The 20,375-nt window shown below is 38.1% G+C and overlaps 1 protein-coding gene across 1 annotated transcript in view; it reads right to left on the bottom strand.

Annotated features, from left to right (window-relative positions):
- Positions 1–20,375, bottom strand: part of RIMBP2 (RIMS binding protein 2) — a 176,313-nt gene that overhangs the window by 8,000 nt on the left and 147,938 nt on the right. Inside the window, 6 exon segments of the mRNA XM_076353292.1 lie at positions 2,719–2,887; positions 5,172–5,356; positions 8,331–8,483; positions 11,606–11,723; positions 13,432–14,163; positions 17,200–17,358. Of these exon segments, the coding sequence (XP_076209407.1) occupies positions 2,719–2,887; positions 5,172–5,356; positions 8,331–8,483; positions 11,606–11,723; positions 13,432–14,163; positions 17,200–17,358 (1,516 nt within the window).

Here is a 20,375-nt window from a genome sequence, read left to right as displayed (position 1 = left end):
TTCCGGCAGGAGGGTGAACACTAAAGGTTCGGCTAATGTAGGAGCAAATACTGAGTGTAGCATGCACTCACAGCTGTCACATCACCCACCAGCTGACACTGAGGCATTCAGTCAGAGGAGATCACTTACTTTTGCAGTGGGTGGTCTGGAGTTATTTTCCCAGCTACCAATGCAAGGGATTTACACAGAACACAAGGAGAGAGCCAAAATGAAGGCACGGACTGTAACGGACGCGGGACCCGATCCCCCTGATTCCCCAAAGCCTGGATCAACCCGTACCTAAATGATTGTCTCAGCGTCACACTTTCCATTTTGAAGTACATCTCGGGGGCAAGACGTTGCCCACTGTTCAGGGTCAAGGGCCCCTCTACGACCAAGAAAAGAATCCAAAAGGGACCCTGTACATAATTGCTGTGTGACAATCTTTTCCAATTTCTGGTTTCCAAAAGTTCAAAGGCATAAAAAAAATAAATCTAGACAGCTCAAATCATTTCAGCTAATTTACAGCTTGAATCAAATTATTGGTTCTTAGCACAGACCTCTTTTAGACTTTCTGGATCTGCGGTGTACAGAGCGTGTGCTCTCTTTGAAACGGTCACAGTTGGCTTCAGGAAAGGAATGCATACAAATAAAAGAAGAAAAGATATGAAGCTGTTCAAAGTTCTGTTTTTAAGGATTTAATGTGGGCAAAGGATTAAGAAAAATATAGTCATATGAGCACAGCATGTAAAGTGTCTGATATGACATTAAAAATATGAGTAACGATACGAGACAGACTGGCAATTAGAGCCTGCTTCTGCTAAAAATCCACGTGGGCAGCCTCTGCGACAGCGAGGGTCTGAGCACGTGGATATCTGCTATTCAGAATTTGCATTTAGTTTAAAATTAAGCCAAACTAACTGTTCTTTCCAAATCCATTAGTAAGAGCGTTTGTTGTTTTTCGGTTTTTAAATGGCTAACAATTTAAATCCATATTAAAGAGAGAAATACACGATGCTTTTAAAGTGCTAAGATATTTAAAGGTGAACTGCTGGGGGTAGGTTGCTAACAGCTCGCTCAGAAACATCCCAGAATAAAAAAAAACTTGCTTAAAAATGTAAGGCAGGGCAACATTTCTGTCACAAATTGCCTCTCCCTCTTTCCAAGATACTTTCTGATTTCTCAGCTATTTCAGGAGACACTGCCAGATGAGCACAACAAAAAAAATTCCAATTACATTTGCAAAATATGACCCGTAGACAGCCAAAATACTCCAGTTATGGGGAGCTAGGTAGACTACTGGTTTCATTTTCTCAAGTGTTCTGCATCAACAACTTGCTGAGTTTGATAAGAGCTGAGAGCACTGAGCAGGACTTACTTAAAGCAGTAAGTTTCAGTCGTAGCTGCTTAGGAAGATGCTTTCTGTACCCACACGTGACCTATTGCTAGAAGTAGAAATATATTTGGACACTTCTTGATCCCATCAGGCCCCCAGTTGTGTTTACAGATGTACCTAAAGCGGGTTAGGTATCTCATCCTGATAGACTGCAAATGACGTAGAGCCAAGCTAGAACGACTACCTGTGCAGAGTAATGCTGCAGGCAGCCAGCCTAGTCAGGCACATCCATAGGTCCCACTGTGTGCCTGTCCCACGGGTTTGTCCTATAAATGTACAGGTAGGTGCATGTGCTATACCTAGAGGAGCAGACGGGCAGCGGGGTTTACAAGTGCATGTGGGTGGGAGTATTTGTTGTATTTATGTGGCAGAAGTAAATAAATACACAGATTTGAACTAGGAACTCAATTAAGCATTTAAGAACTTAAATCATCCTTCCCTTTCATGGACCATGGAGAATTTTAAAATATCTCAATATCTTAAAAAACCAACAAAAAATATTTTGTCTCACATTTACTAATATGATTTTGGAAGCCATAAGGTTTTATTCAATCTAAGAAAACAATTGTGGAAGATTTCTTTGGGTTTTTAGCAACCACTTTTACAGTTCACTTTTAAACAGGACTGAACCAATTCCAGCCCTTTATACTCTCTGAAACATGTAGAAACTTTTAAAACATATTGAGATAGTTGTATGAAATTTATTTTTAGAAAGAAATCGAAGTTAAGATACTTGCATTGTGTATCTGTGTACAACATTGAACCAATGATGTAACACAAGTGGTTCGTAACACAGAATTGTTTGGCCAAACTCTGCTTTTTAAAGGGTTTGTTACTGCAATATCCATAAAATCTCATAATATGTAGTGCTATCCCAAATGAGATTCCACGTAACCCTTTGCCACCATCCCTTTAAATTATTGGTAAAGTAGGAAAATGTAGAAGAGTAAAAATAACAACAAAGAAGTGATTCTTTTTATGCTTTGCAGCAGTGAGCGTATCACAAAGCACCTCAGCACAGCACACTCCAAAGCACAGGGATCATGTTCTGTGTCTAGAAATCTTTCAGGTGACATAAACCATTTTTTTTAAATAAGAAAAGAAAGTAATGGGTGGAGTGGTGAAGATACAAATCCTCATTTGCAGCAAAAGATGTGACCGAGATTAAATATTAGTTGAATAAAGTCATCCAGATACTGACACAGAATGTATCCCATGGTGTGGTAAATTGCTGTAAAATTTAGATGCGTCTGCATATAGTAAAAACAAAAGGCCAAGCGGATCCAGCCAAGTTAATAGCACCCAAAAGTTAGGAGAAGTGAAGCGTATATGTTTTTCCTTACCAATTTTCTCAACTGGCGTGTTCAAAGGAAGAAAGCCTTGTTTTAGAAGCTGATCCATCATCTCTTCATCATCTGCTTGGATCTCAGAGACCATATTACATGGGATAAGGCCAATTCTTGTACAGGTTTCTCCACGATAGAATCCGTCAGCATCTTTGTCCCCATAAACCTGTTATTCAAAGAGTGACAGTGTTGGTCAAGAAAGGTTTTAGCATTCAGGAATTTTAATCCAGGCTAAATGGTTACTAAAGCATAGACAGATGACTACAGTTTGGATGTGGAGTTATATTAGTTTTTGACTACTCTGACTTATGTTACAAAACCGGAATTGTTATGCTAATGTGAATTATGACTTCAGATACATAAGCAGAATTTGGACTTTTTTTGTTAGCAGTGAAATGCACAAAAAGTGAGAGACACCATTAAAAAAGTCATCAGTTCCTCCCTGTGCTGAGCCAGAAGTGTACTTCATGGTTTACGCTCCTGTTTATGCAATTATTCACGTGGCACCATTTTTGGGTGCCATATGAACTACATTCAAAATGAAGCATTTGAAAAACTGTGCCAAAGTGTTCTTACTTTGAATAGAACAACTCGTATATGATCAAAAATGCCTATCTAATACTTAATATACTTGATATATGTACTTACTTAAGCTCTGCTATTGTCTTTTAGGTACATCGTCTGCTATTGTCAATTAAGGTATAAAAATAGCATGAGTTTTCATCAATAAGAACAGGTAAATCCAAAATTTCTCTTAAACGCTAAAAATGCAGTCTGTTCATAAAGGCTACTAATGATACAAAGGCCTAGATGGAGGATTCTACTAAACAAAAATGATGTTCTTAAGGCCAAACTGATGACTGAGTTTAGACTGTTCCATGTTTAGGCTCAATCATTTTTTCTTTTCTTTAAAAACAAACAAAACCCCCCAAACTAATCCCTTCAGTTCATTAAAAATGAGCGTTGAATACCCTCAACGTTCTAGAGCAGGAACGTTTTTCAGTTTTAATCACTATATATCCATGACTTACCTGGCACCACTACTACTTCACACAGTACTTAACACATACACGGGACAGACTTCGTATAGCTCGTGGTGGAACTGACCCTCCACCATCTCGCTGCTCAGGTAATGTACGAAAAGTATTTTGAAAATGCAAACTAATCCATCTTCACAGCAATTTGATGAGAAATTGAAAGCAGCAGATCACTTAGTAATAACCGCCGTGGTCCCAAATATAAACTAAACATCACTGAGAATAAATATCTGATGTGGGATCTCTCTAGACAGTGCCAAACATGTACATATTTGTGAAGAAATAATTAAAATACCTGAGTGAAATGAACATTCTTGCAAAGAAAAATAAGCTCTTAAACAAGTTCCATATTTTTGGCATAAATCTTCTATCATGGAAGGAGGTAAGCAAAATAACAAGGTATTTAACATTAAAAAAATTGCGATTTAGGATGCGGACATTTGTGTTAGGATCCAATCCAACACGGTGGAAGACGCTCAGTATTTTAATAGCTTAAGTTACCATTTTATCTTTGAAATGGGTAGTGTAACAAATAAGTCTACATTTTTTCAGGTTCTGTTTCAGATCACACAGAAATCTCAATTACCCTTGGGCGACCAGCAGCTGCTCCTTCTGCCTCTCTCATTTCTGCCCATTTTGCGCCAGACGGGTAAGACACAAGGCTGTAGGAGGAGACGCTTACATTTGCTGAGTCAACAGAAAAATCTGCTAGCTTTTTAAAATCAGATCAGCAAACTAAACAAATTTGCCTTGCAGCTGCACGATCATAAGATGAGGCAAGCTGGGATAGAGGGCTGGCTAAAAACATTGACAGAGCCCAACACTGTCCCTGTCGCCTGAAACAGGGCTGATTTGCCTTCTGCGCCCTGTTTAAAGGCAGCTTGTGTATTTTACACCGAACAGTCAGAACAGGGAGTGGTTTTCCCAGGTTCAGAAGAGGATGACTCTATACCTAATACCTAACTTCTGGACTTCAATTAATCCTAAGTGTATACTAGCTAGGAGTGTTCAGCGTTTAAAAAAATACAGCAGCTCTGGTATGTATGAAGGTGCAACACTAAGCACTTCTGCGGTGCCTTTCCAGTTAAGAGGACATATTCTCTGAAGCCTGCAGAGTTTGTGGCAATGGACATAGAGGGCTTCAGAGTCACAATTTTGTTCTTGGCACCTAAGTCTCTAATTGAGTCTGGCCCTAACTATCTATAGCAACTTTGAGATTTTTGCCCATTACCTAATTATTTTTAAGCCATTAGCACTAGATATTACGTTCCAGATCCAGTGAGATTTACAGCCTGAACCTCTGGAGGAAAAAAAATCTTGGACTCTAGTCACACAAGTTGCTTTCTCCATGGGGAACAAAGCAGACCTGTTTATAAAACTGGGTCCTTCGTTTCCTTTGTTTTTAGATCCCACCTTAATGATCTGTCCTTCTTTAAATGGCAGCTCTTCTTCTGCAGCATCAGGATTTGGGGACATTGTCAGCGGATCGTAGTCAAAGAGTGCAACAAATATTCGAGTAGAAATATCCTCTGTGCCGGGATCTGTTTCTGATTCTTCATAAATATCTGGAGAAAGATGGTCATGACCACCATAGCCATCTATGAAAAGTAAATTCAGAAAAGAACAATTCAATAATACAAGTTGGCCTCATCTTTCAACTATTCCAGTTAATATTTGAAAAATGTTTGGCATGTCAGTGAAAAAACCCTAATAACTTAATGCAAGTCCTATTAAGCTTGGTGGGGTTTTTTTAATTAGCAAGTTGTTTTTTTAAAAAGCATATACAATCTGCATGCACTTGAATGTGGTGTTGACCTCCTACACCACACTGACATTTACACAGGTCAATACAGCTCAGGTAAGAAAGCAATTTTTGTTAGGTTTACTAGAGTTTGCCATAAATTAATGAAGCATGTTAGGAGTGACATAATGATGAGTCTGATTGATAGGCTTTATCATTACTGCAAAAATAACCATGCTTTGGATCCACCTGTTTCCCAGCACAGCTGCTTCTGCTCTTCATGGACACAAGAAAGCACATCCCAGCTGTGTTGACATACCATGTTTTAGGTACCAGGTTTAAAACATGGTTATAACCTCTTCTCTCCAGACAGGCAAGAAGAAATCTATTTCAGCAGTGGTAGTTATGCCAGGGTTGGAACTACACTGCCTATGATTTTGTTTAAACACAGTCAATAGGTAACATAGCCAGCAGTGCCCCAAACCAACCCAAACACTAACAAGATGTGTTAAAATCCAGGAGGAATGGTTAGCTATGACTGCATTTAACCATAAGCTCATTAGGAAAGATCGTCCATGAATATCACAGCAGTTGACACTGCACTGAACTCTGTCCACTGCAGGGTACCAAGTCAATCAGGATGTAAAAAATGAGAATTGACGTTTTGTCTAGTACATCTTTCAGACTTTTCAAATGACCTGGAGAATGCATTTAGTCCATGATTCAACAACATACTTAAGGATGGACTTCAGTAAAACTGAATTAGAAAATTAGGCCAAAATGGCTAACAATGAGTGTTTTGACTGACAGGTTTCAAAGGCTTTTAATTTTGTTTTGAAAGAGCATGTGGCAGCACTTTCACCCCAAAAATAGGCTCTTTCAAGACATGTGAAGTTGAAGTCCCCAAAAAATAAAGCCCTCAAAATCACAAGCCACTTCTGAAAAACTTGGCTTATTGTGCAAGTCCCTCTAACTTCAGTGGGAGTCACGTACTTTTGTTCTTTGCTGAATCAACACTTATCATCCAGTTTACAAGATCCTTCACAATGAATAAATTGAGAAAGCGATGTTATGAATTATGGTGAAAGCGTAGTTCAACTATATCAAAATTTTTCCAAACAATTTTCATATTAATACAATTTTACTGTAATCATCTCTCACAAATTAACGATCCCATTTTTTGTAATAGTTTGAACACTCAATATGGAACATTTTAGATAAAATTCCTCTTTTTGCCTCAATACCAGAGGCATTTTATTCAACATTTGGTATTTTTAAACTACCAGAATAAATTTTCGAGGGTCACAGCTTTAAGGGAACAGCTACTAACTCTTGGGTCCAGAGCGCAAGAAAGAATGTGAATAGGGAAAAATGCAGAACAGCAAAAGGGCAGGGAAAAATTCCAGCCAAGAAGCTTTAGGCACGCACAAAGCACAGAAAGGAAGTGTGGGAGAAGGGCACATGTGGGACAGAAAGCAATGGGACACAAAGGATGGGATTCTTCTCTGTTCTGTTTTCCTCCCACAGTCAGGTTGCAGTCATTCTGTGGTTCATACTCGGGCCCACCAGGCAATGCAAAACAGGTGGGTTAAGGGGTGTTTTGTTTTGCTTTTTAAATTAAAAACTTCGATTTTTGCATCCAACTCCAACTGCAGTTAATGGGGGTTAGGTGCAAACATGAACTATAGCCAAGTGTATCTCTGTTAAAAGCACTGGCCTGTAACAATCTGACTCAGAATAGTCATGTTTGCTTCAGTGAACCAGAAAGCAAATAATCTCTTGATTAGCTCATTAGCCACTTATTCTTTCAAGAGGTATATACGTATATCATACATATACACACACGTAATTGTGTGTGTAAAATCTTAGTCTTTGGAAGCAGCCAGCCAGACTCCCAACTGATGCACAGTGGCAACCACAGTTGCATTGCATCCACTAGATGATATACACCAATATACACAAGCTGATGACCTGGTTGTAAGTCAGTCAGATAAGTTTGCTTTGAAACTCAACATTAAATTATGATTTACCTAAACTTTCAGGGCCCCTTTTGTTTCATTTCAGATATCAACAAAACCCTAATGTGTTTCTTAGCTCTATATATGGCCTGGGCTGCTTTTATGCTTATATGGCCTGGGTTAAGCGTTAGACACTTCAATTTACTGTGTTATGAACTATGAAAACCGAGTTGTTGATCATGTAATGATTTCTATGTTGATGAAGCAACAAATACTATCAGTAGTGGGTATAATTGCCTTACTCATGTAATACAAGTTTGTCATTATGATGTAATTATTCCTAAAAATAAGAATAATTTTTGTCTTCACCAAGTGACACAGCCAAAATCTTGCGTGGTCACTGAAAAGACCCCGAATCTTCGTGTAGCCCAAGCCGTAAATCAGAGTAATGTTTGGTAACTGCTTCCTATTATAGGCCGTTGGGTTGTGATTTACCAGCCACTGTTTGTCCCTGTCCAGTGGAATGAATCAAGTGGAAATGTGGTCATTGTGATGAATGGTTGTTCAGGTGTATACAGTAAATACTGACTGGCATTAGTAGCAGCATAGCTTCACAGAGGTTCATGCAATGCAGTGTGCTTGGACTCGGTCGAGTATGGAAAGGTGGCTGCACAGCAGTTTCAGGACAGAGGACTAAGGGCTGTTTGTCCCTTACAGCTGAGCTGGAGAAACTTACCTGAGAGCAGACAGGACTTAAGAGCTAGTTCCCCTGGCATTCTGCATTGCATGCAATGTTGTCATACAGAAACCGCACTTGTTAACACGCAGCTCTAAAATGTGTCTGTCATAAAGGATGAATAATGTTCGGCATACCGTATCTATATTCAGAGGCCATGGTACGCTGCTGAGGCCATTTCTTGTGTCCACCAATGCTGCGATAATAAGCTTCTTCTTTTACAGGTGAAATATTTCCCTCACTACCTGACCGAGACCGACCGCCTTCACTGTTACTGTCCATTGTAATTTCTATGGAGAAAAAGGGAATGATCTATTAAAACATATTGTATAGCTGTCTTTGCGGAGGCTCCTGTGGGCAGGCTTTGCCTACCTTTGTTTCTGACTTGCATATAGTAGGAAGGCGAAACACTGCGTAAGCTTTGCCAGATGTCTCAGCCTCTAGAAATCCTCCTTCAGCAGGGGAACCACAGAAATGTGTATATCTCCTTTTTTTAAAGCATCTGAATTTTGTGCTTTTTAAAATTCATACAGTGTAAATATTGGTTGTTAGATCTTTGGATAGGAATCATCTTTTATTATGAGGTTTAAACAATCCTACCTGCCAGATCTGCAAGGTCAAGAGCACTGTAAACTGTGTTTCACCTTCTAAAGTATCAACCTAAAAACAAAAATTAATTAATTTACTTAAATCCTACCTGCAAGAAGATACTAATCCAAAGTATTTATAGGTTAATGGAGAAAATATCTCAAAGAATTTAAATTCTGGAACATTTTGGAGAAAGGTTTTATCATTGGAATTCTAAGAACATTACAATTTTGAAGGTCTTTCCCACCAGAATTAATTTAACCCCCCAGAGCTGCCTTAAGAACTTTCCATTACTAAAGCGACCCTTTAGCTGAATAACTCAGTGAAACTCCAGGCATACATGTAAAGGAATAAGCTGCTGCCAAGAAATTTGGAATCCACATTTTTGAGCTATATGCTGAGGCCAACAACAGTTTCACGTATTTAAGCAGTCTAAACTTTGCCTCAATCGTATTTACTTTCTTCTTTCCTTTTATTTTACTCTGCTTTTCACTTCGTGGAACTACATATTATAATAACACAACTATAATAACTTCCTTCTTCAAAAACCATACTTGCAGCCCTTATTCATGGGAAACTTCCTCTGTCAGTGGGAGTTCTGAACAGCGGGTTCAAGTTTATACAATGCTCTACTATATGCTTTTGGATGCCCTACTCCTACCCCATTTTATTTATCTGAACTCTTGATACATTTCATACCTTTTAGATTTTTTTTCCAGCAGGCTTACAGGAAGCAACTTCTGTGCAGAGTTTTAGCAAGTGTTTATATTTGCTTCACTTATCCTCAAAGTGATTTATTACAGTATGATGCTGAAAGCGAGAAATATTGCATACGTATCTTTCAGCAATTTTAATCGCTAGTCTTTTAGTCAGAAATTAGGACACTCAAACTCTAAACCACATACGGCCTTTCAACAGCTTCATAGCAAATCATTTTTTTTGTTAGATACTGAACATAATGCTCAGTAGTTTGCTTGTTACCAGCATTAGACAATATTGTAATTTATTCCTAATGGAACTTCCCCAAAGAGCATTTGTGGATTGTACATAATACAAAATACACTAATTCATTCTTTAAGTTACACTGAAAGAAATAAAATCTGAGATTTTATTTTCTATTTAATTATCTGTTTGAGCACAGATTGACTATCGGAAATTAATTTCTTTAGCTGATTCCTAAGCTGTTGCTATTGAACTACTAAACAGCGAAGTCATTACTTAGCGGTTTCTGTGTCCTAACTTTGTTGACAGAAAGTGAGCTCTGATAACTTTAATCACTTCCCTTGTTTTTTAATTAAAATGAAAATTAAGAGGAAACTCAAAGGATTAATTCAAACAAACCTGTCTACTCTCTTGCTATTCATAAAAAAATGTTTTAGCTGATAATATAAAAGAAAGAACTTTGTTACAAAACTTGCTTTAAGTAGTCCAAACAGAAACCAGAAATCTTTACTCCTGAGGAAAAAAGGCTGCTTTCAGAGGAAAAGAAAAAGGACATGAAAATCTCACAGTTTTCACACCATCATCTAAAAGCTATTTGGTTCAGCTAACAATAACCTGTCAATAGAAGCACGAGAGCCTCCCTGGAGCTGATTCTCCCCCATACCGTTTTCATACCAGTGTAATTCCATTGACATCTGTGAAGATTATCCTGGCTTACACCAGGATGTGGGACGAGAATCAGGCCTCTGGAACAGCCACGCTATATTGAAGACACTAAGAAAGTTTCACGCGTTACAGCTGTGTTTGTTTTCTGATCTATGGTTTCAATAATAATAATTACTATCTACTAGCTATCAAAATAATTGTGCTCACTAGGGGGATTTTGCTTTTAATTTACAGCACAGGCATTTTAGTGTGATTCTGTGAAAAGGGAAAAATATTTAATGTTTAAAAAGAAAAGCATTCCTTAATGATCAGTCTCTTTCTTTCTGATAATCCCCATTTATGATGTCTCTTATTCACATAAATGTCAGGTGAGAACTGCCTGACACTGCTTCCTCCTCCTCCTGATGATGCCTACAGTATTCACAAATTAAAGTCCCGGTTAGGGACAAGAACTGGACCGACTTTACATCTTCATGGAGTAAAGTTCTGCTAATAGCTCACAGAACTCTTTCTGCATTTGTTTTGCATGTGTTTCCTGATTTTCAGTGTGAATGTTTCTTATTTGTCAGTATAGACTGCAAGTTTTAACAGATACGTATTTGTCCATAGTGTCTTGATTCCATTATCTTTTCTGCACTACTTTTTGGATTTTCTGGTATAAACCAGCATATAGTTTAAGTCATTTGTAAACCAGAATAGGGATGATTCTGTGAGAAATATCAAATCTAGTAAATATATGCAAGTTCTACTAACTTGTTACATTTAACAGCTTCCATTTTTCCTGCTAAATTCCAAAAAGTAGTCAAGAAAATGGAAAGTGAATGCAAAATGATGGTTGATGAATGGAAAGATGGATGGCTGAATGGATGGCTGAATGGGTACATTTATTTTACTGATCATATAGTAGCCTACTTGCATTATAATTTCTTCTTAGGTAAGATCTGACCGTATCTAGGCTTAATCAAGCTTAGAAAAGCTCCAACACCCACTAAATTCAATGGAAAGACTCCCAGCGATGTCAATGACTACTGATTCAGCCCCCTGTGAGACCCCAGTACACTCATATTTAGATGGAGATGTTTTTAGTTCCATTTCATCCCGTTTAAACTAAGAGTAACCATGGTTCAAGACAAGTGTCTGTTGTTTCTTTTTTAAGGACCGCCTTCCCAACTCTGAGGCTGCAAAGAACAGAAATGCACCAATCTGTCCAACTAACCAATGGAAGGGACCAACATTGGTCGAGACCTTTGTGGCACTGCACTGCCATGAGAGGACCTTCGCCCTGCATGCTCCGCCCTTTCAGGCCGTCCTGCAGATGATGGATTACCTAAAAGCTAAAAAACAACAACAGAAAAAAACAGGTTTGTAAGTTACATGCATGGTAACATTATGGTTATATGGTTGGACATTAATCAGGTCAATCACATTTGGAAGCATAAGCTCTAAAGGCAACTAAACTTAAGTTTTTAACTGAAAGGTTAGCTGAAAAGTAAATACTGTTGCCTGGCAAACCTGCAAAAGAAAAAAATGGTTCCCTGATTTATGGCAGAGTTTTGTAACCAGTAGTCACACATCAGAACAAAAAGAAAAGAAAAGAATAATTTTTTAAATATTCTTTTGCCTTTGTTGTTGCTGCTAAGATGACGTTATAATCTCCTGAAGAGTAGTACAACCAGTCATGAGAGCTGTGGAGATTGGACTGCACTGAAAAGGCAAGTCTTTTTTGTATTCAGGTACATAGCTTTGTCCAGTTTGCAGCATGTGAACAAGCGTACATCCTTCTGTCTTTGAGCATGCTGCTTTTCTATAATGGCCTTCGGTTGTCAAAGCCTTTTAAAGGTCATTGAAACACGTAAGAAGGGAACGTAGACACACTTCGTCTCACATCACAGCTGTCTCTTTCTGTTCACTACCCTTGCAGAAAATGTTGCTATTTCAATAACTAAATGGTACTATTTTAATGCTCTCCAGAGTTTATCATGCAGTCATGGAGATTAATACAGCTTGGGCACCAATTTTAATGGGAGAAATTTTTAAGGATCATTTCAGCCTAAACTGCTAGGCTAGAAGAGCAGGCAGCTGATTTCTACTCTTACATGAAACACGCTAGATTTGAGGTTTCCACTCTGGACTGTTGCAGACTGAGAGAGTAAGGAACTTGCTTTGGTCTTTAGGGGGCCGGCAAGCCTACGGATGCACCTATCAAAGCGTGGAGACTCTGCTAGAGGTTAATGGACAGAAATGCAAATAGGCAAGGTCACGCAGAGGCATCCTTGAAAGATAAGGAACGGCCCTGGCCTCTCCCTTTGGAAGAAGCTGTTTGCCTGCATTCTCATGCAGAGATGCAGTCTGCAACTTCAAAGGCAAGAAGAGATGGTCTAAAAAGGAAGGCGAAGTAGTGACAGTGCAGAGATAAGGTAGAAAATGGAAATATGATGAAACCCGTGACTCCGTAAATCTGGGTCACTGTCACACTGGGGGAGAATCTTGATTCTTGTCCGGAGATGTTTCATGATAAAGACCATATCCTGAAAATTCTGGGAATGAGGTGAATAAAAACAACATGATGAAATGAATTCCTTGACATTTAAAAAAACAAACAAACAAACAAACAAACAATTGATGAAATATATTTTCAGTTAAAATGCAGCTTTTTTAAAAGCAACATTTAGATGGGCAAAATAAAGAAAAACAATCTTTTGGAAAAATTATAATTCAGCTAACCCTTAATTAAAATTTAGATTCAGTTGTCCTTTAATAAAAGCAGCCATTATTGTAATTTGTTCTGTGGGAAAATCATTGTAAAGCAAATTAAACTGATTTCAGCATGACACAAAAGAGGACTGTAAAGGAAAGTGCAGAATAATAAACAAAAATGAATGGGGAGGGGGGGGAAAAAAAGGGAAAAATGTAGCAGATAGATAGGTCCAAAGGATGGACTCTCAAAATTAACTCAGAAAAAAAAAGAAAAAGAAAAGAATAAAAGAAAGAAACAGACTGATTTGGCAAGCAGATGTTAGAAGGAAGATTTATTTCACACACCAGAGAGTCTTCTGCATCTCTGTGGGATGGTTTTGCAAGTAGACCAGCTGCCCTAGAGTCAGCCATTTTTAAGTCGGTCTTCCAGCCTCCCTGAACATCTTCATTAACCAAATTATCTGTTCTATTACATTTCTGAGTCTCATACTTTTTCTCGTAACTGGGTTTGACCTGCTCACTCCTGGGCTCTACAAAGGAAGGACCCAGGTCACCAAAATCTTCTTCGATGCTGGTTTGTCTGGTTAAAGTTTTCCTGCGAGCAAGCAATGGCCTCATGCTTTTCCTGCAGGAACAGTTAGCAGTCTCTGCACAACAGCTAGCTGCAACGTTGGCAGAAACTGAATCGCAAGTGTATCTGAAATTAAAACGAGATTCTTCTTCTTCACTTCCACAGTCTAGTCCACTGTCTGGGCTTCTTGATAAGGATCGGCTATATTTACATCCTTTGTCGTCTGCAGCAAAATCCTCCATGCCTGAAATTCTGTGCTTGGCTGGGTACCAGAAGTTGTGCTGCTGGTCTTGATTGTAGGGCCTAGGTGGTCTAGAGTCTCTAGCTATTGTGGGATTCTTTTTATAGGGCATACCTAAACCCTGCTTGTACAGCAGTTCAGAGTATTCACCATCCTCTTCAGCTACTTCTGGAATACTGAAAAGCTTTTTACTGTGATGTATCTGCTGTGAAAAGTCAGGCTGTTCCAAAAAAGTGGCTTCAGTGGTCTTATTCTTATCGCACTCCTTAAGATTATGTAATGTTAAAAACCAGACAGGGAACAAATAGCGTGTGACAAAAATAAAATGGGAGGGAAAAGGGAGAAGAAAAGAAAAATAAAGACAGAATTAGTTTTAGAGCAATGGCAAACATAAGACATGCAGCTTATTTAGTGAAAAGGATGTCATGCTTTGAGTGAGAATCTGTGAAAAATAAAGACATGATTAAGAAGTTGCTGGGTGTCAGATCCAACATGAGAGGTCAGTACAAACAACTGAGTGATGGTCTTAACAAGAATAAACCCATGCATTTAACACAAAGCAATAAAAGCTGCATACAGGTTCCAGCATGATGAATGAGAATGGCATTAAAACACAGCATAATGCTTAGTATGTTCCTTGCCCCATGCCAATTCGTTATTTAATTTTTCTTTGTAACCAGAACCCATATCTGAGAATGAAAATTCTGTTCTAGCATGCTTTCTTGCTTTGCATCTGTTAAAGCATCCTATATAAGCAGCAAATACTCCTAAATCTCCTGCCAGAGGAGAGCTATTCTGCAGACATCATTAAAGGAGTTCTAGTTTCCTTTGTAAAATTGTAAAAAAACTGCACCATTTTTAAAGCTTGGCTTCCACAGAAAGAACCCTGAGAAGCAGGCTGCTCTCTGATGTCACTTGGTCTGCACTGTCATCAAATCTTTCATCATAATCTTGTACCTGCTTGATAAAACCAATATTTGAAAATCAGCCTATGAGCAGAAGTAAGTAAAAGTCTGTTTATACCAGAAGTAGGTAAAAAACTCTCCCAGCCTGGATAAAATGAGCATTCTGAACACGACAGATACATTTGTAATTTTTCTACTACATTTACACAAAACACAGGTCAGTGTAACAGAAGAATCCTACGCAGTATCTTTGTTGGACTCTGAGAAGAGACAAGAGAATAATGATGCAGGAGGTGTTGGTTTTCACTGACATGGTTTATAGATTCTACATCGTGGAGATCACCTCTCCTTGTACTTTACTCAGTGCCCAGATCAGGAAGGTCTCTGGACACAGCAGCACCCATCAGTATTGACAGGATCATCTTGGAGACTTCAGCAATATCTCTCTCTCTGAGCATGTTAAACTTAACTGGGTTTTGGATGTCTTCCCCTTTCAGGCATTAGGAACTTTCTAAGTTACTTTATGACTATATTTGTTTCACCTATTTTCATTCATTTTTAAAATGTGTAGCACACTTGTGAAACTTTTGAGACAAACTGCCATAAAAGTGGAAAAAAGTCAACAAATATGAACAAGGATAGTTTTGATTGGAGCTCAAATATCCCACATTTTAGAAAGCTCAGATTGGGTAAGTGAGTTGAATCTTCCCCGATCACCCGTGTCAGCCTTTGTTTTAGGGAACCATTGGAGGGAATAATAATCTCCCAATAAAGCAAATATATATCTGCATGCAAAATTTCTTGTTACTTGGGAGCATCTATTAACTCAGGAGAGAATACTCGATTACAGCTACAAGAGCATGGCTGGCATACTTTCAGATGCAAGAGGAACAGGAATCTGATTACATTATGGAAAATTCAGTAAACGTTTTTCATTCTTTTGTTAATTACTGACGTTGCAAAGTGAAACTGTATCTAGTGAAAGAGGGGGAAATTATGGCGCACTTTGGGATCAGAATCTGACCTGCATTTTATATCAGAAAACCTATCAGCATGGTGGGCCATATTCTCCAAATGAGACTCAAGACATCCACGAGTCCTTCCCCAGGAGGTACTCACACACTGAATTCCACTTCTGCAGGGTGAGTCAACCAACCGTACCCTTCATGTACACTACTACATCAAGAGAAGTATGCCTGCAGACTTTAACAGGTCTAAAATGATTTACTACACCAATTAAGGGTCTGGACCTTTCTTTTTAAATATCAACATCGGCAATACTGATTTAAAACCAAGAAGTAAATATACTTTCTGACGCATAAAGAACACGAACAGTCTAGGGATAATTCACTTTTTCCCAGAGGAAAGGGACAGAAGCAGCATGCAGAAGGATTTCAGTTTCAACCTTTATGTTAGCAGAATAATAGAAACACTGATTATTTTTTCTTTTGAAAAAGTACCTGTCTCATTCCAGACAGTATCAGAATAAAAGGACTGAATTTATAGTACATGAAAGCAGTTACAAGAATGGTCAAAAATCTTGTATGCATGAGAAAATAGTATTGGTTTTTAGTTAAATAACAGCATATTGGAAGACAAATCAACCTGTGGGTTTCCTTATCATTCAAGTTATCCAGCTTTCTAAGAAAACACAATTTAGTGTAATTGCTTGACACAAAAAAAGCAAATACAATTTACACGTACAAATATACTATGGGAAATATATATTCTGTATTGGGTAGGTTCAACATTCTACGTATGCTTTAATTGTTATACTGAAGTTGTCTTTCACGATGAATATTCCTGTGCAGTGCTAAAGCAATCTTTCTGATAGGTATTTCCTCCCGTCTCTGGTGATTCCTTAATAATCAGAGCACGAGGATTTCTGATAATGCATTTATCAAACGAAGCTGACCCAACTCCCTTTCTTACAAGCACGCTGTAAAGCCTGTGGAAGAGATGGGACCAGCACTGGAAACAGGGACAAATTACTCAGATGTGAAAAACCCGAGTTGTTTGTTTTCTATATGTACGTACATTTATATAAATCTCCTTGCTCAGAAACAACTCATTGTCTGGGTAGCACATGTGGTATATTGTCGTATAGACGTGGGAAAGGTCCCCAGATATAGAACAGAAATTGCAACTTCAACAATTACATATAGGAGAATAGTCAATTAGTAAAAAGATTAGCTATCAAATAATAATAAAAAAAAAGGGTAATAAATGTATTAAAGTGGCCTTGACATCATAAACAATGTTCACCCCAGTTCTAGGTCTATATGACAGTGTGAGTTTTAATGGTCAGCAAAATCCATAACTGACTACAAGAAATGCTTTGAAGGAAGACTCAAAATACGGAGGTACTCCTAAGGTTTCTCTGCAGTCACACTTACCTTAAGTGCATTGTGTGAAGTCACACTGACTCGTCGCCTTCCTCCATCCTCCAGCTGCATTTCGGAGTACAGCTCTTCCTCATCTTCTTCCATAATATCAGACAAGTCAGAACCTCTGCTGCTCTCTGTATGGTACTCTTCACCATGGCAATAGTGAGGCTAATTGACAGGGTGAGAGAGAAAAATCTTTACTGGCTGTAAAGCTGAAAATCCTTGTATAACACCAATGGGTACTAGAGCATTTCCTAGGTTTGAATATCCCACTAATAACCACGTATAAATTGCGTCTTGCTGCTCTGTTCTAGTGGAGAGATCACATATAAATTTTTTTTGCCCATTTATGCTCCCAATTCAAGAAATCCAATCTTAATCCCGTCGGTGATACAAAAAAGGATGTCTGCATTCACAGCACCAAATCTAGTTTTAGTTTTGATTAAATTCCCTTGATTTAAAGAGGTCCTTCATGCATCAGTGGACTTGCTGACCAAACTGTAAAAGCCCTAGGTTAATTCCCATATCAACTGTTCTTCACAGTTGTTTGTTATATCACATTGTAATTTAAAAGTGATCAGCATTTAATTCTTGCAGGATGTTACCATCATCGTATGACATAGCTAGCTGATGGAATTTGAAACTTTCATTCTCTTAAACGTTGTAGGAATAGACTGGCTAAAAGCTTAATTGTCTTTTAAAATTAGTCCAAATATTTCAAGTTCCTATAAGTTTCCAATTAGTTGGAAGATAAGGAGAAAAAAGTATGTCCTACTGAATTGCTAATGTTAAATAGGAGTGGCCTCTGTTAAACATTACATCTAACAAATCAGATCATAAACCAAACTCATTGTATTTCCAAGGACAAATTTTCAAATGGAGTCATCTGACTGCCAGATTGCAGTAGAGTATTTGAAGAATCAGATATTTTAGAAGTACTAGAATGCTAGAAATTACTGCATTCCTTCCCCCAGCAATACTAATGAAGAAATAATTTCTGTAGTACCAGATCAATTCCCATAGCTATGTAACACACTGATATCAATCAATCCCAGCAATGAGAAGACAATGTCTACAACAAGCAATTTCTCCAAAGTGAAGACGGATTTGCCCTCCAAATACAAGAGACAATTTATCCTCTTTTAATTCTTTGTTCTGGAGCTAAAAAGATTGTAGGGTGAAGCTTTTAGTAGTAATTCTCAGTGCCAAGCCCATAAATGTTTTCAGATCCTGCAGATGCATTATATTAGGATCATCTTAGAAAAAAAAGCCACTGCAGTTTCACAATGTTTTTGGTTTCTTTTTGAAGTTAAAAGATCAGACTGTATTCTAATGCTTCATTTCCACATCTAAACTTTGTGGCTCTTATACTAAATTTTATTATTTCATCAGTTCCATTCCAGCAGAATCTTGGTCCTGTTTTTCATAGAAACTCACTCCTGTTCTCAGCTGTATTCAAATAGACTTGGGGGTTGCACTGGCACAGTACTACAAAACTTGCCCAACTAAGTGCACAATGCCTTGTAGATTGTCAAAGGCCAATACAGCTGGAATAAAGCCCTGATTGTTTGGGCAATCAGACTACAGAGACTCAGCAAACTGTCTCCGAGGCTTATCCGTTGTGGTTCTAACAACAGGAATGCCTTGCTAAACACCCACTCATTTATTTCAAGAAATCTTCTAATTCAAGCACTACATTAATTGAGGTATAAAATGTAACTAGGAGATATTATGTAAGTAATAATTATGCAATTCTGCTTGCAATCAATTAACTCTGTATGTAATAGGGCATGCATGCTCTATGTTCAATAACTGGCTGCATTTACACATGCAGATTTCCAGTGAAACCTCTATGGCCGGATATTCCATGCACCTGTGGTTATTATTTCACACGTTTTCTAGCACTGCCTTTCCTGCAAATGTCCCAGGTTGTCTCTGAATTTCAGGTCTATCTCTGATACTTACTTCCCTTGTCCTTATTATCTATTTACAGAGCAAATCAACAGCTTACAGAAAACAATATCTTCATACCTTTTTGTGACAAAAGAAAGAATTATTATTCCCATTTTAGTCTTGGTTGACAGGCCCACTGACCCAGATCCTCAGAGGTATTGAGACATTTAGATGCATAAATACATGTGAGGAGCTGGGCAAGAAAGACTAACTTTCTAAGTCTAAGTTCACAAGGAAAGTCTGTGAGAGACTGATACTGCACCAGTTTCAGAATTGTGATCCATGCCACCCTTCCCCATGGGACATTTTAAACTGGGGAGGTTAAAATCAATATATCTTCCTACAAAATGCAATGCGACAGACATGAAGGATTTCCATTAGTAGCCATATGTAATGCTAATAAAAATAATGCTTGATGAAAAAACATTAATGTTACTTGCATTTGCTTGCAGTTTTTTTACTCGTATCTATGGAGTAAGGGAAGTCAACTGATAGAAAGCCAAAGACCTTTGAGAGGGAATCAGAATACAGAATAGCACTTGCTTCTGGAAGATACCAGCAGCACATGAGCATTATAATGAAATTAGCAAACTAATAATTTCTTATGGAGAAAACCACCGCAGATTAGGTTTCTCCAATTTTCTCCAATTATTTCTTCACTAACAAACCAAGCAGTAAAAGCGATCCTCTTTCATAAACAATGCAAATGAGCAATTACACTACAAATAGGTATATCTCTGAAGCTCTAAAATAAACATTCAATAATCAATTTACACTTAACACACTGCAGCTGTTTTGCCAGACATAATTTAACCGCTATTTCTCAAAGTGCCTTTTTTGACTTTGTGTTTTAAAGCAGTGAAGAATTCTTTTAGCCTTACATGAAAACTACATTTGAAACTTAATCAGATCTGAGAATACTCGTAGCCAGAGAGATTTCAAATCTAGCTTTGAGGACGTTCCTAGTGGATAACAGAGCTTTATGTTTTGAGGCTTCAAGAAATATAACTTTAAGGGTTGCCAGCCTTCCAGTGTTCATATCCAAAGCTTCTATTTTGTAGAGCTTGGCAAAGCAGACACACTCCAAACCACTCTTTAATGATCTGAGGTAGTAAGTCCACATGGAGCAGCAACTTTGTACTCACATGGTAGATACCCCCAAGTTTATCTACCAAGGTTAAATATGAAAAATGGTTATCAGAAAAATGAAGCTGACCTTGGTCCCTTACAAA

This window comes from Aptenodytes patagonicus, chromosome 15, assembly GCF_965638725.1.
Source record: "Aptenodytes patagonicus chromosome 15, bAptPat1.pri.cur, whole genome shotgun sequence".
Taxonomy (NCBI): Eukaryota; Metazoa; Chordata; class Aves; order Sphenisciformes; family Spheniscidae; genus Aptenodytes; species Aptenodytes patagonicus.
This window is presented reverse-complemented; position numbering and strand designations above follow the sequence as displayed.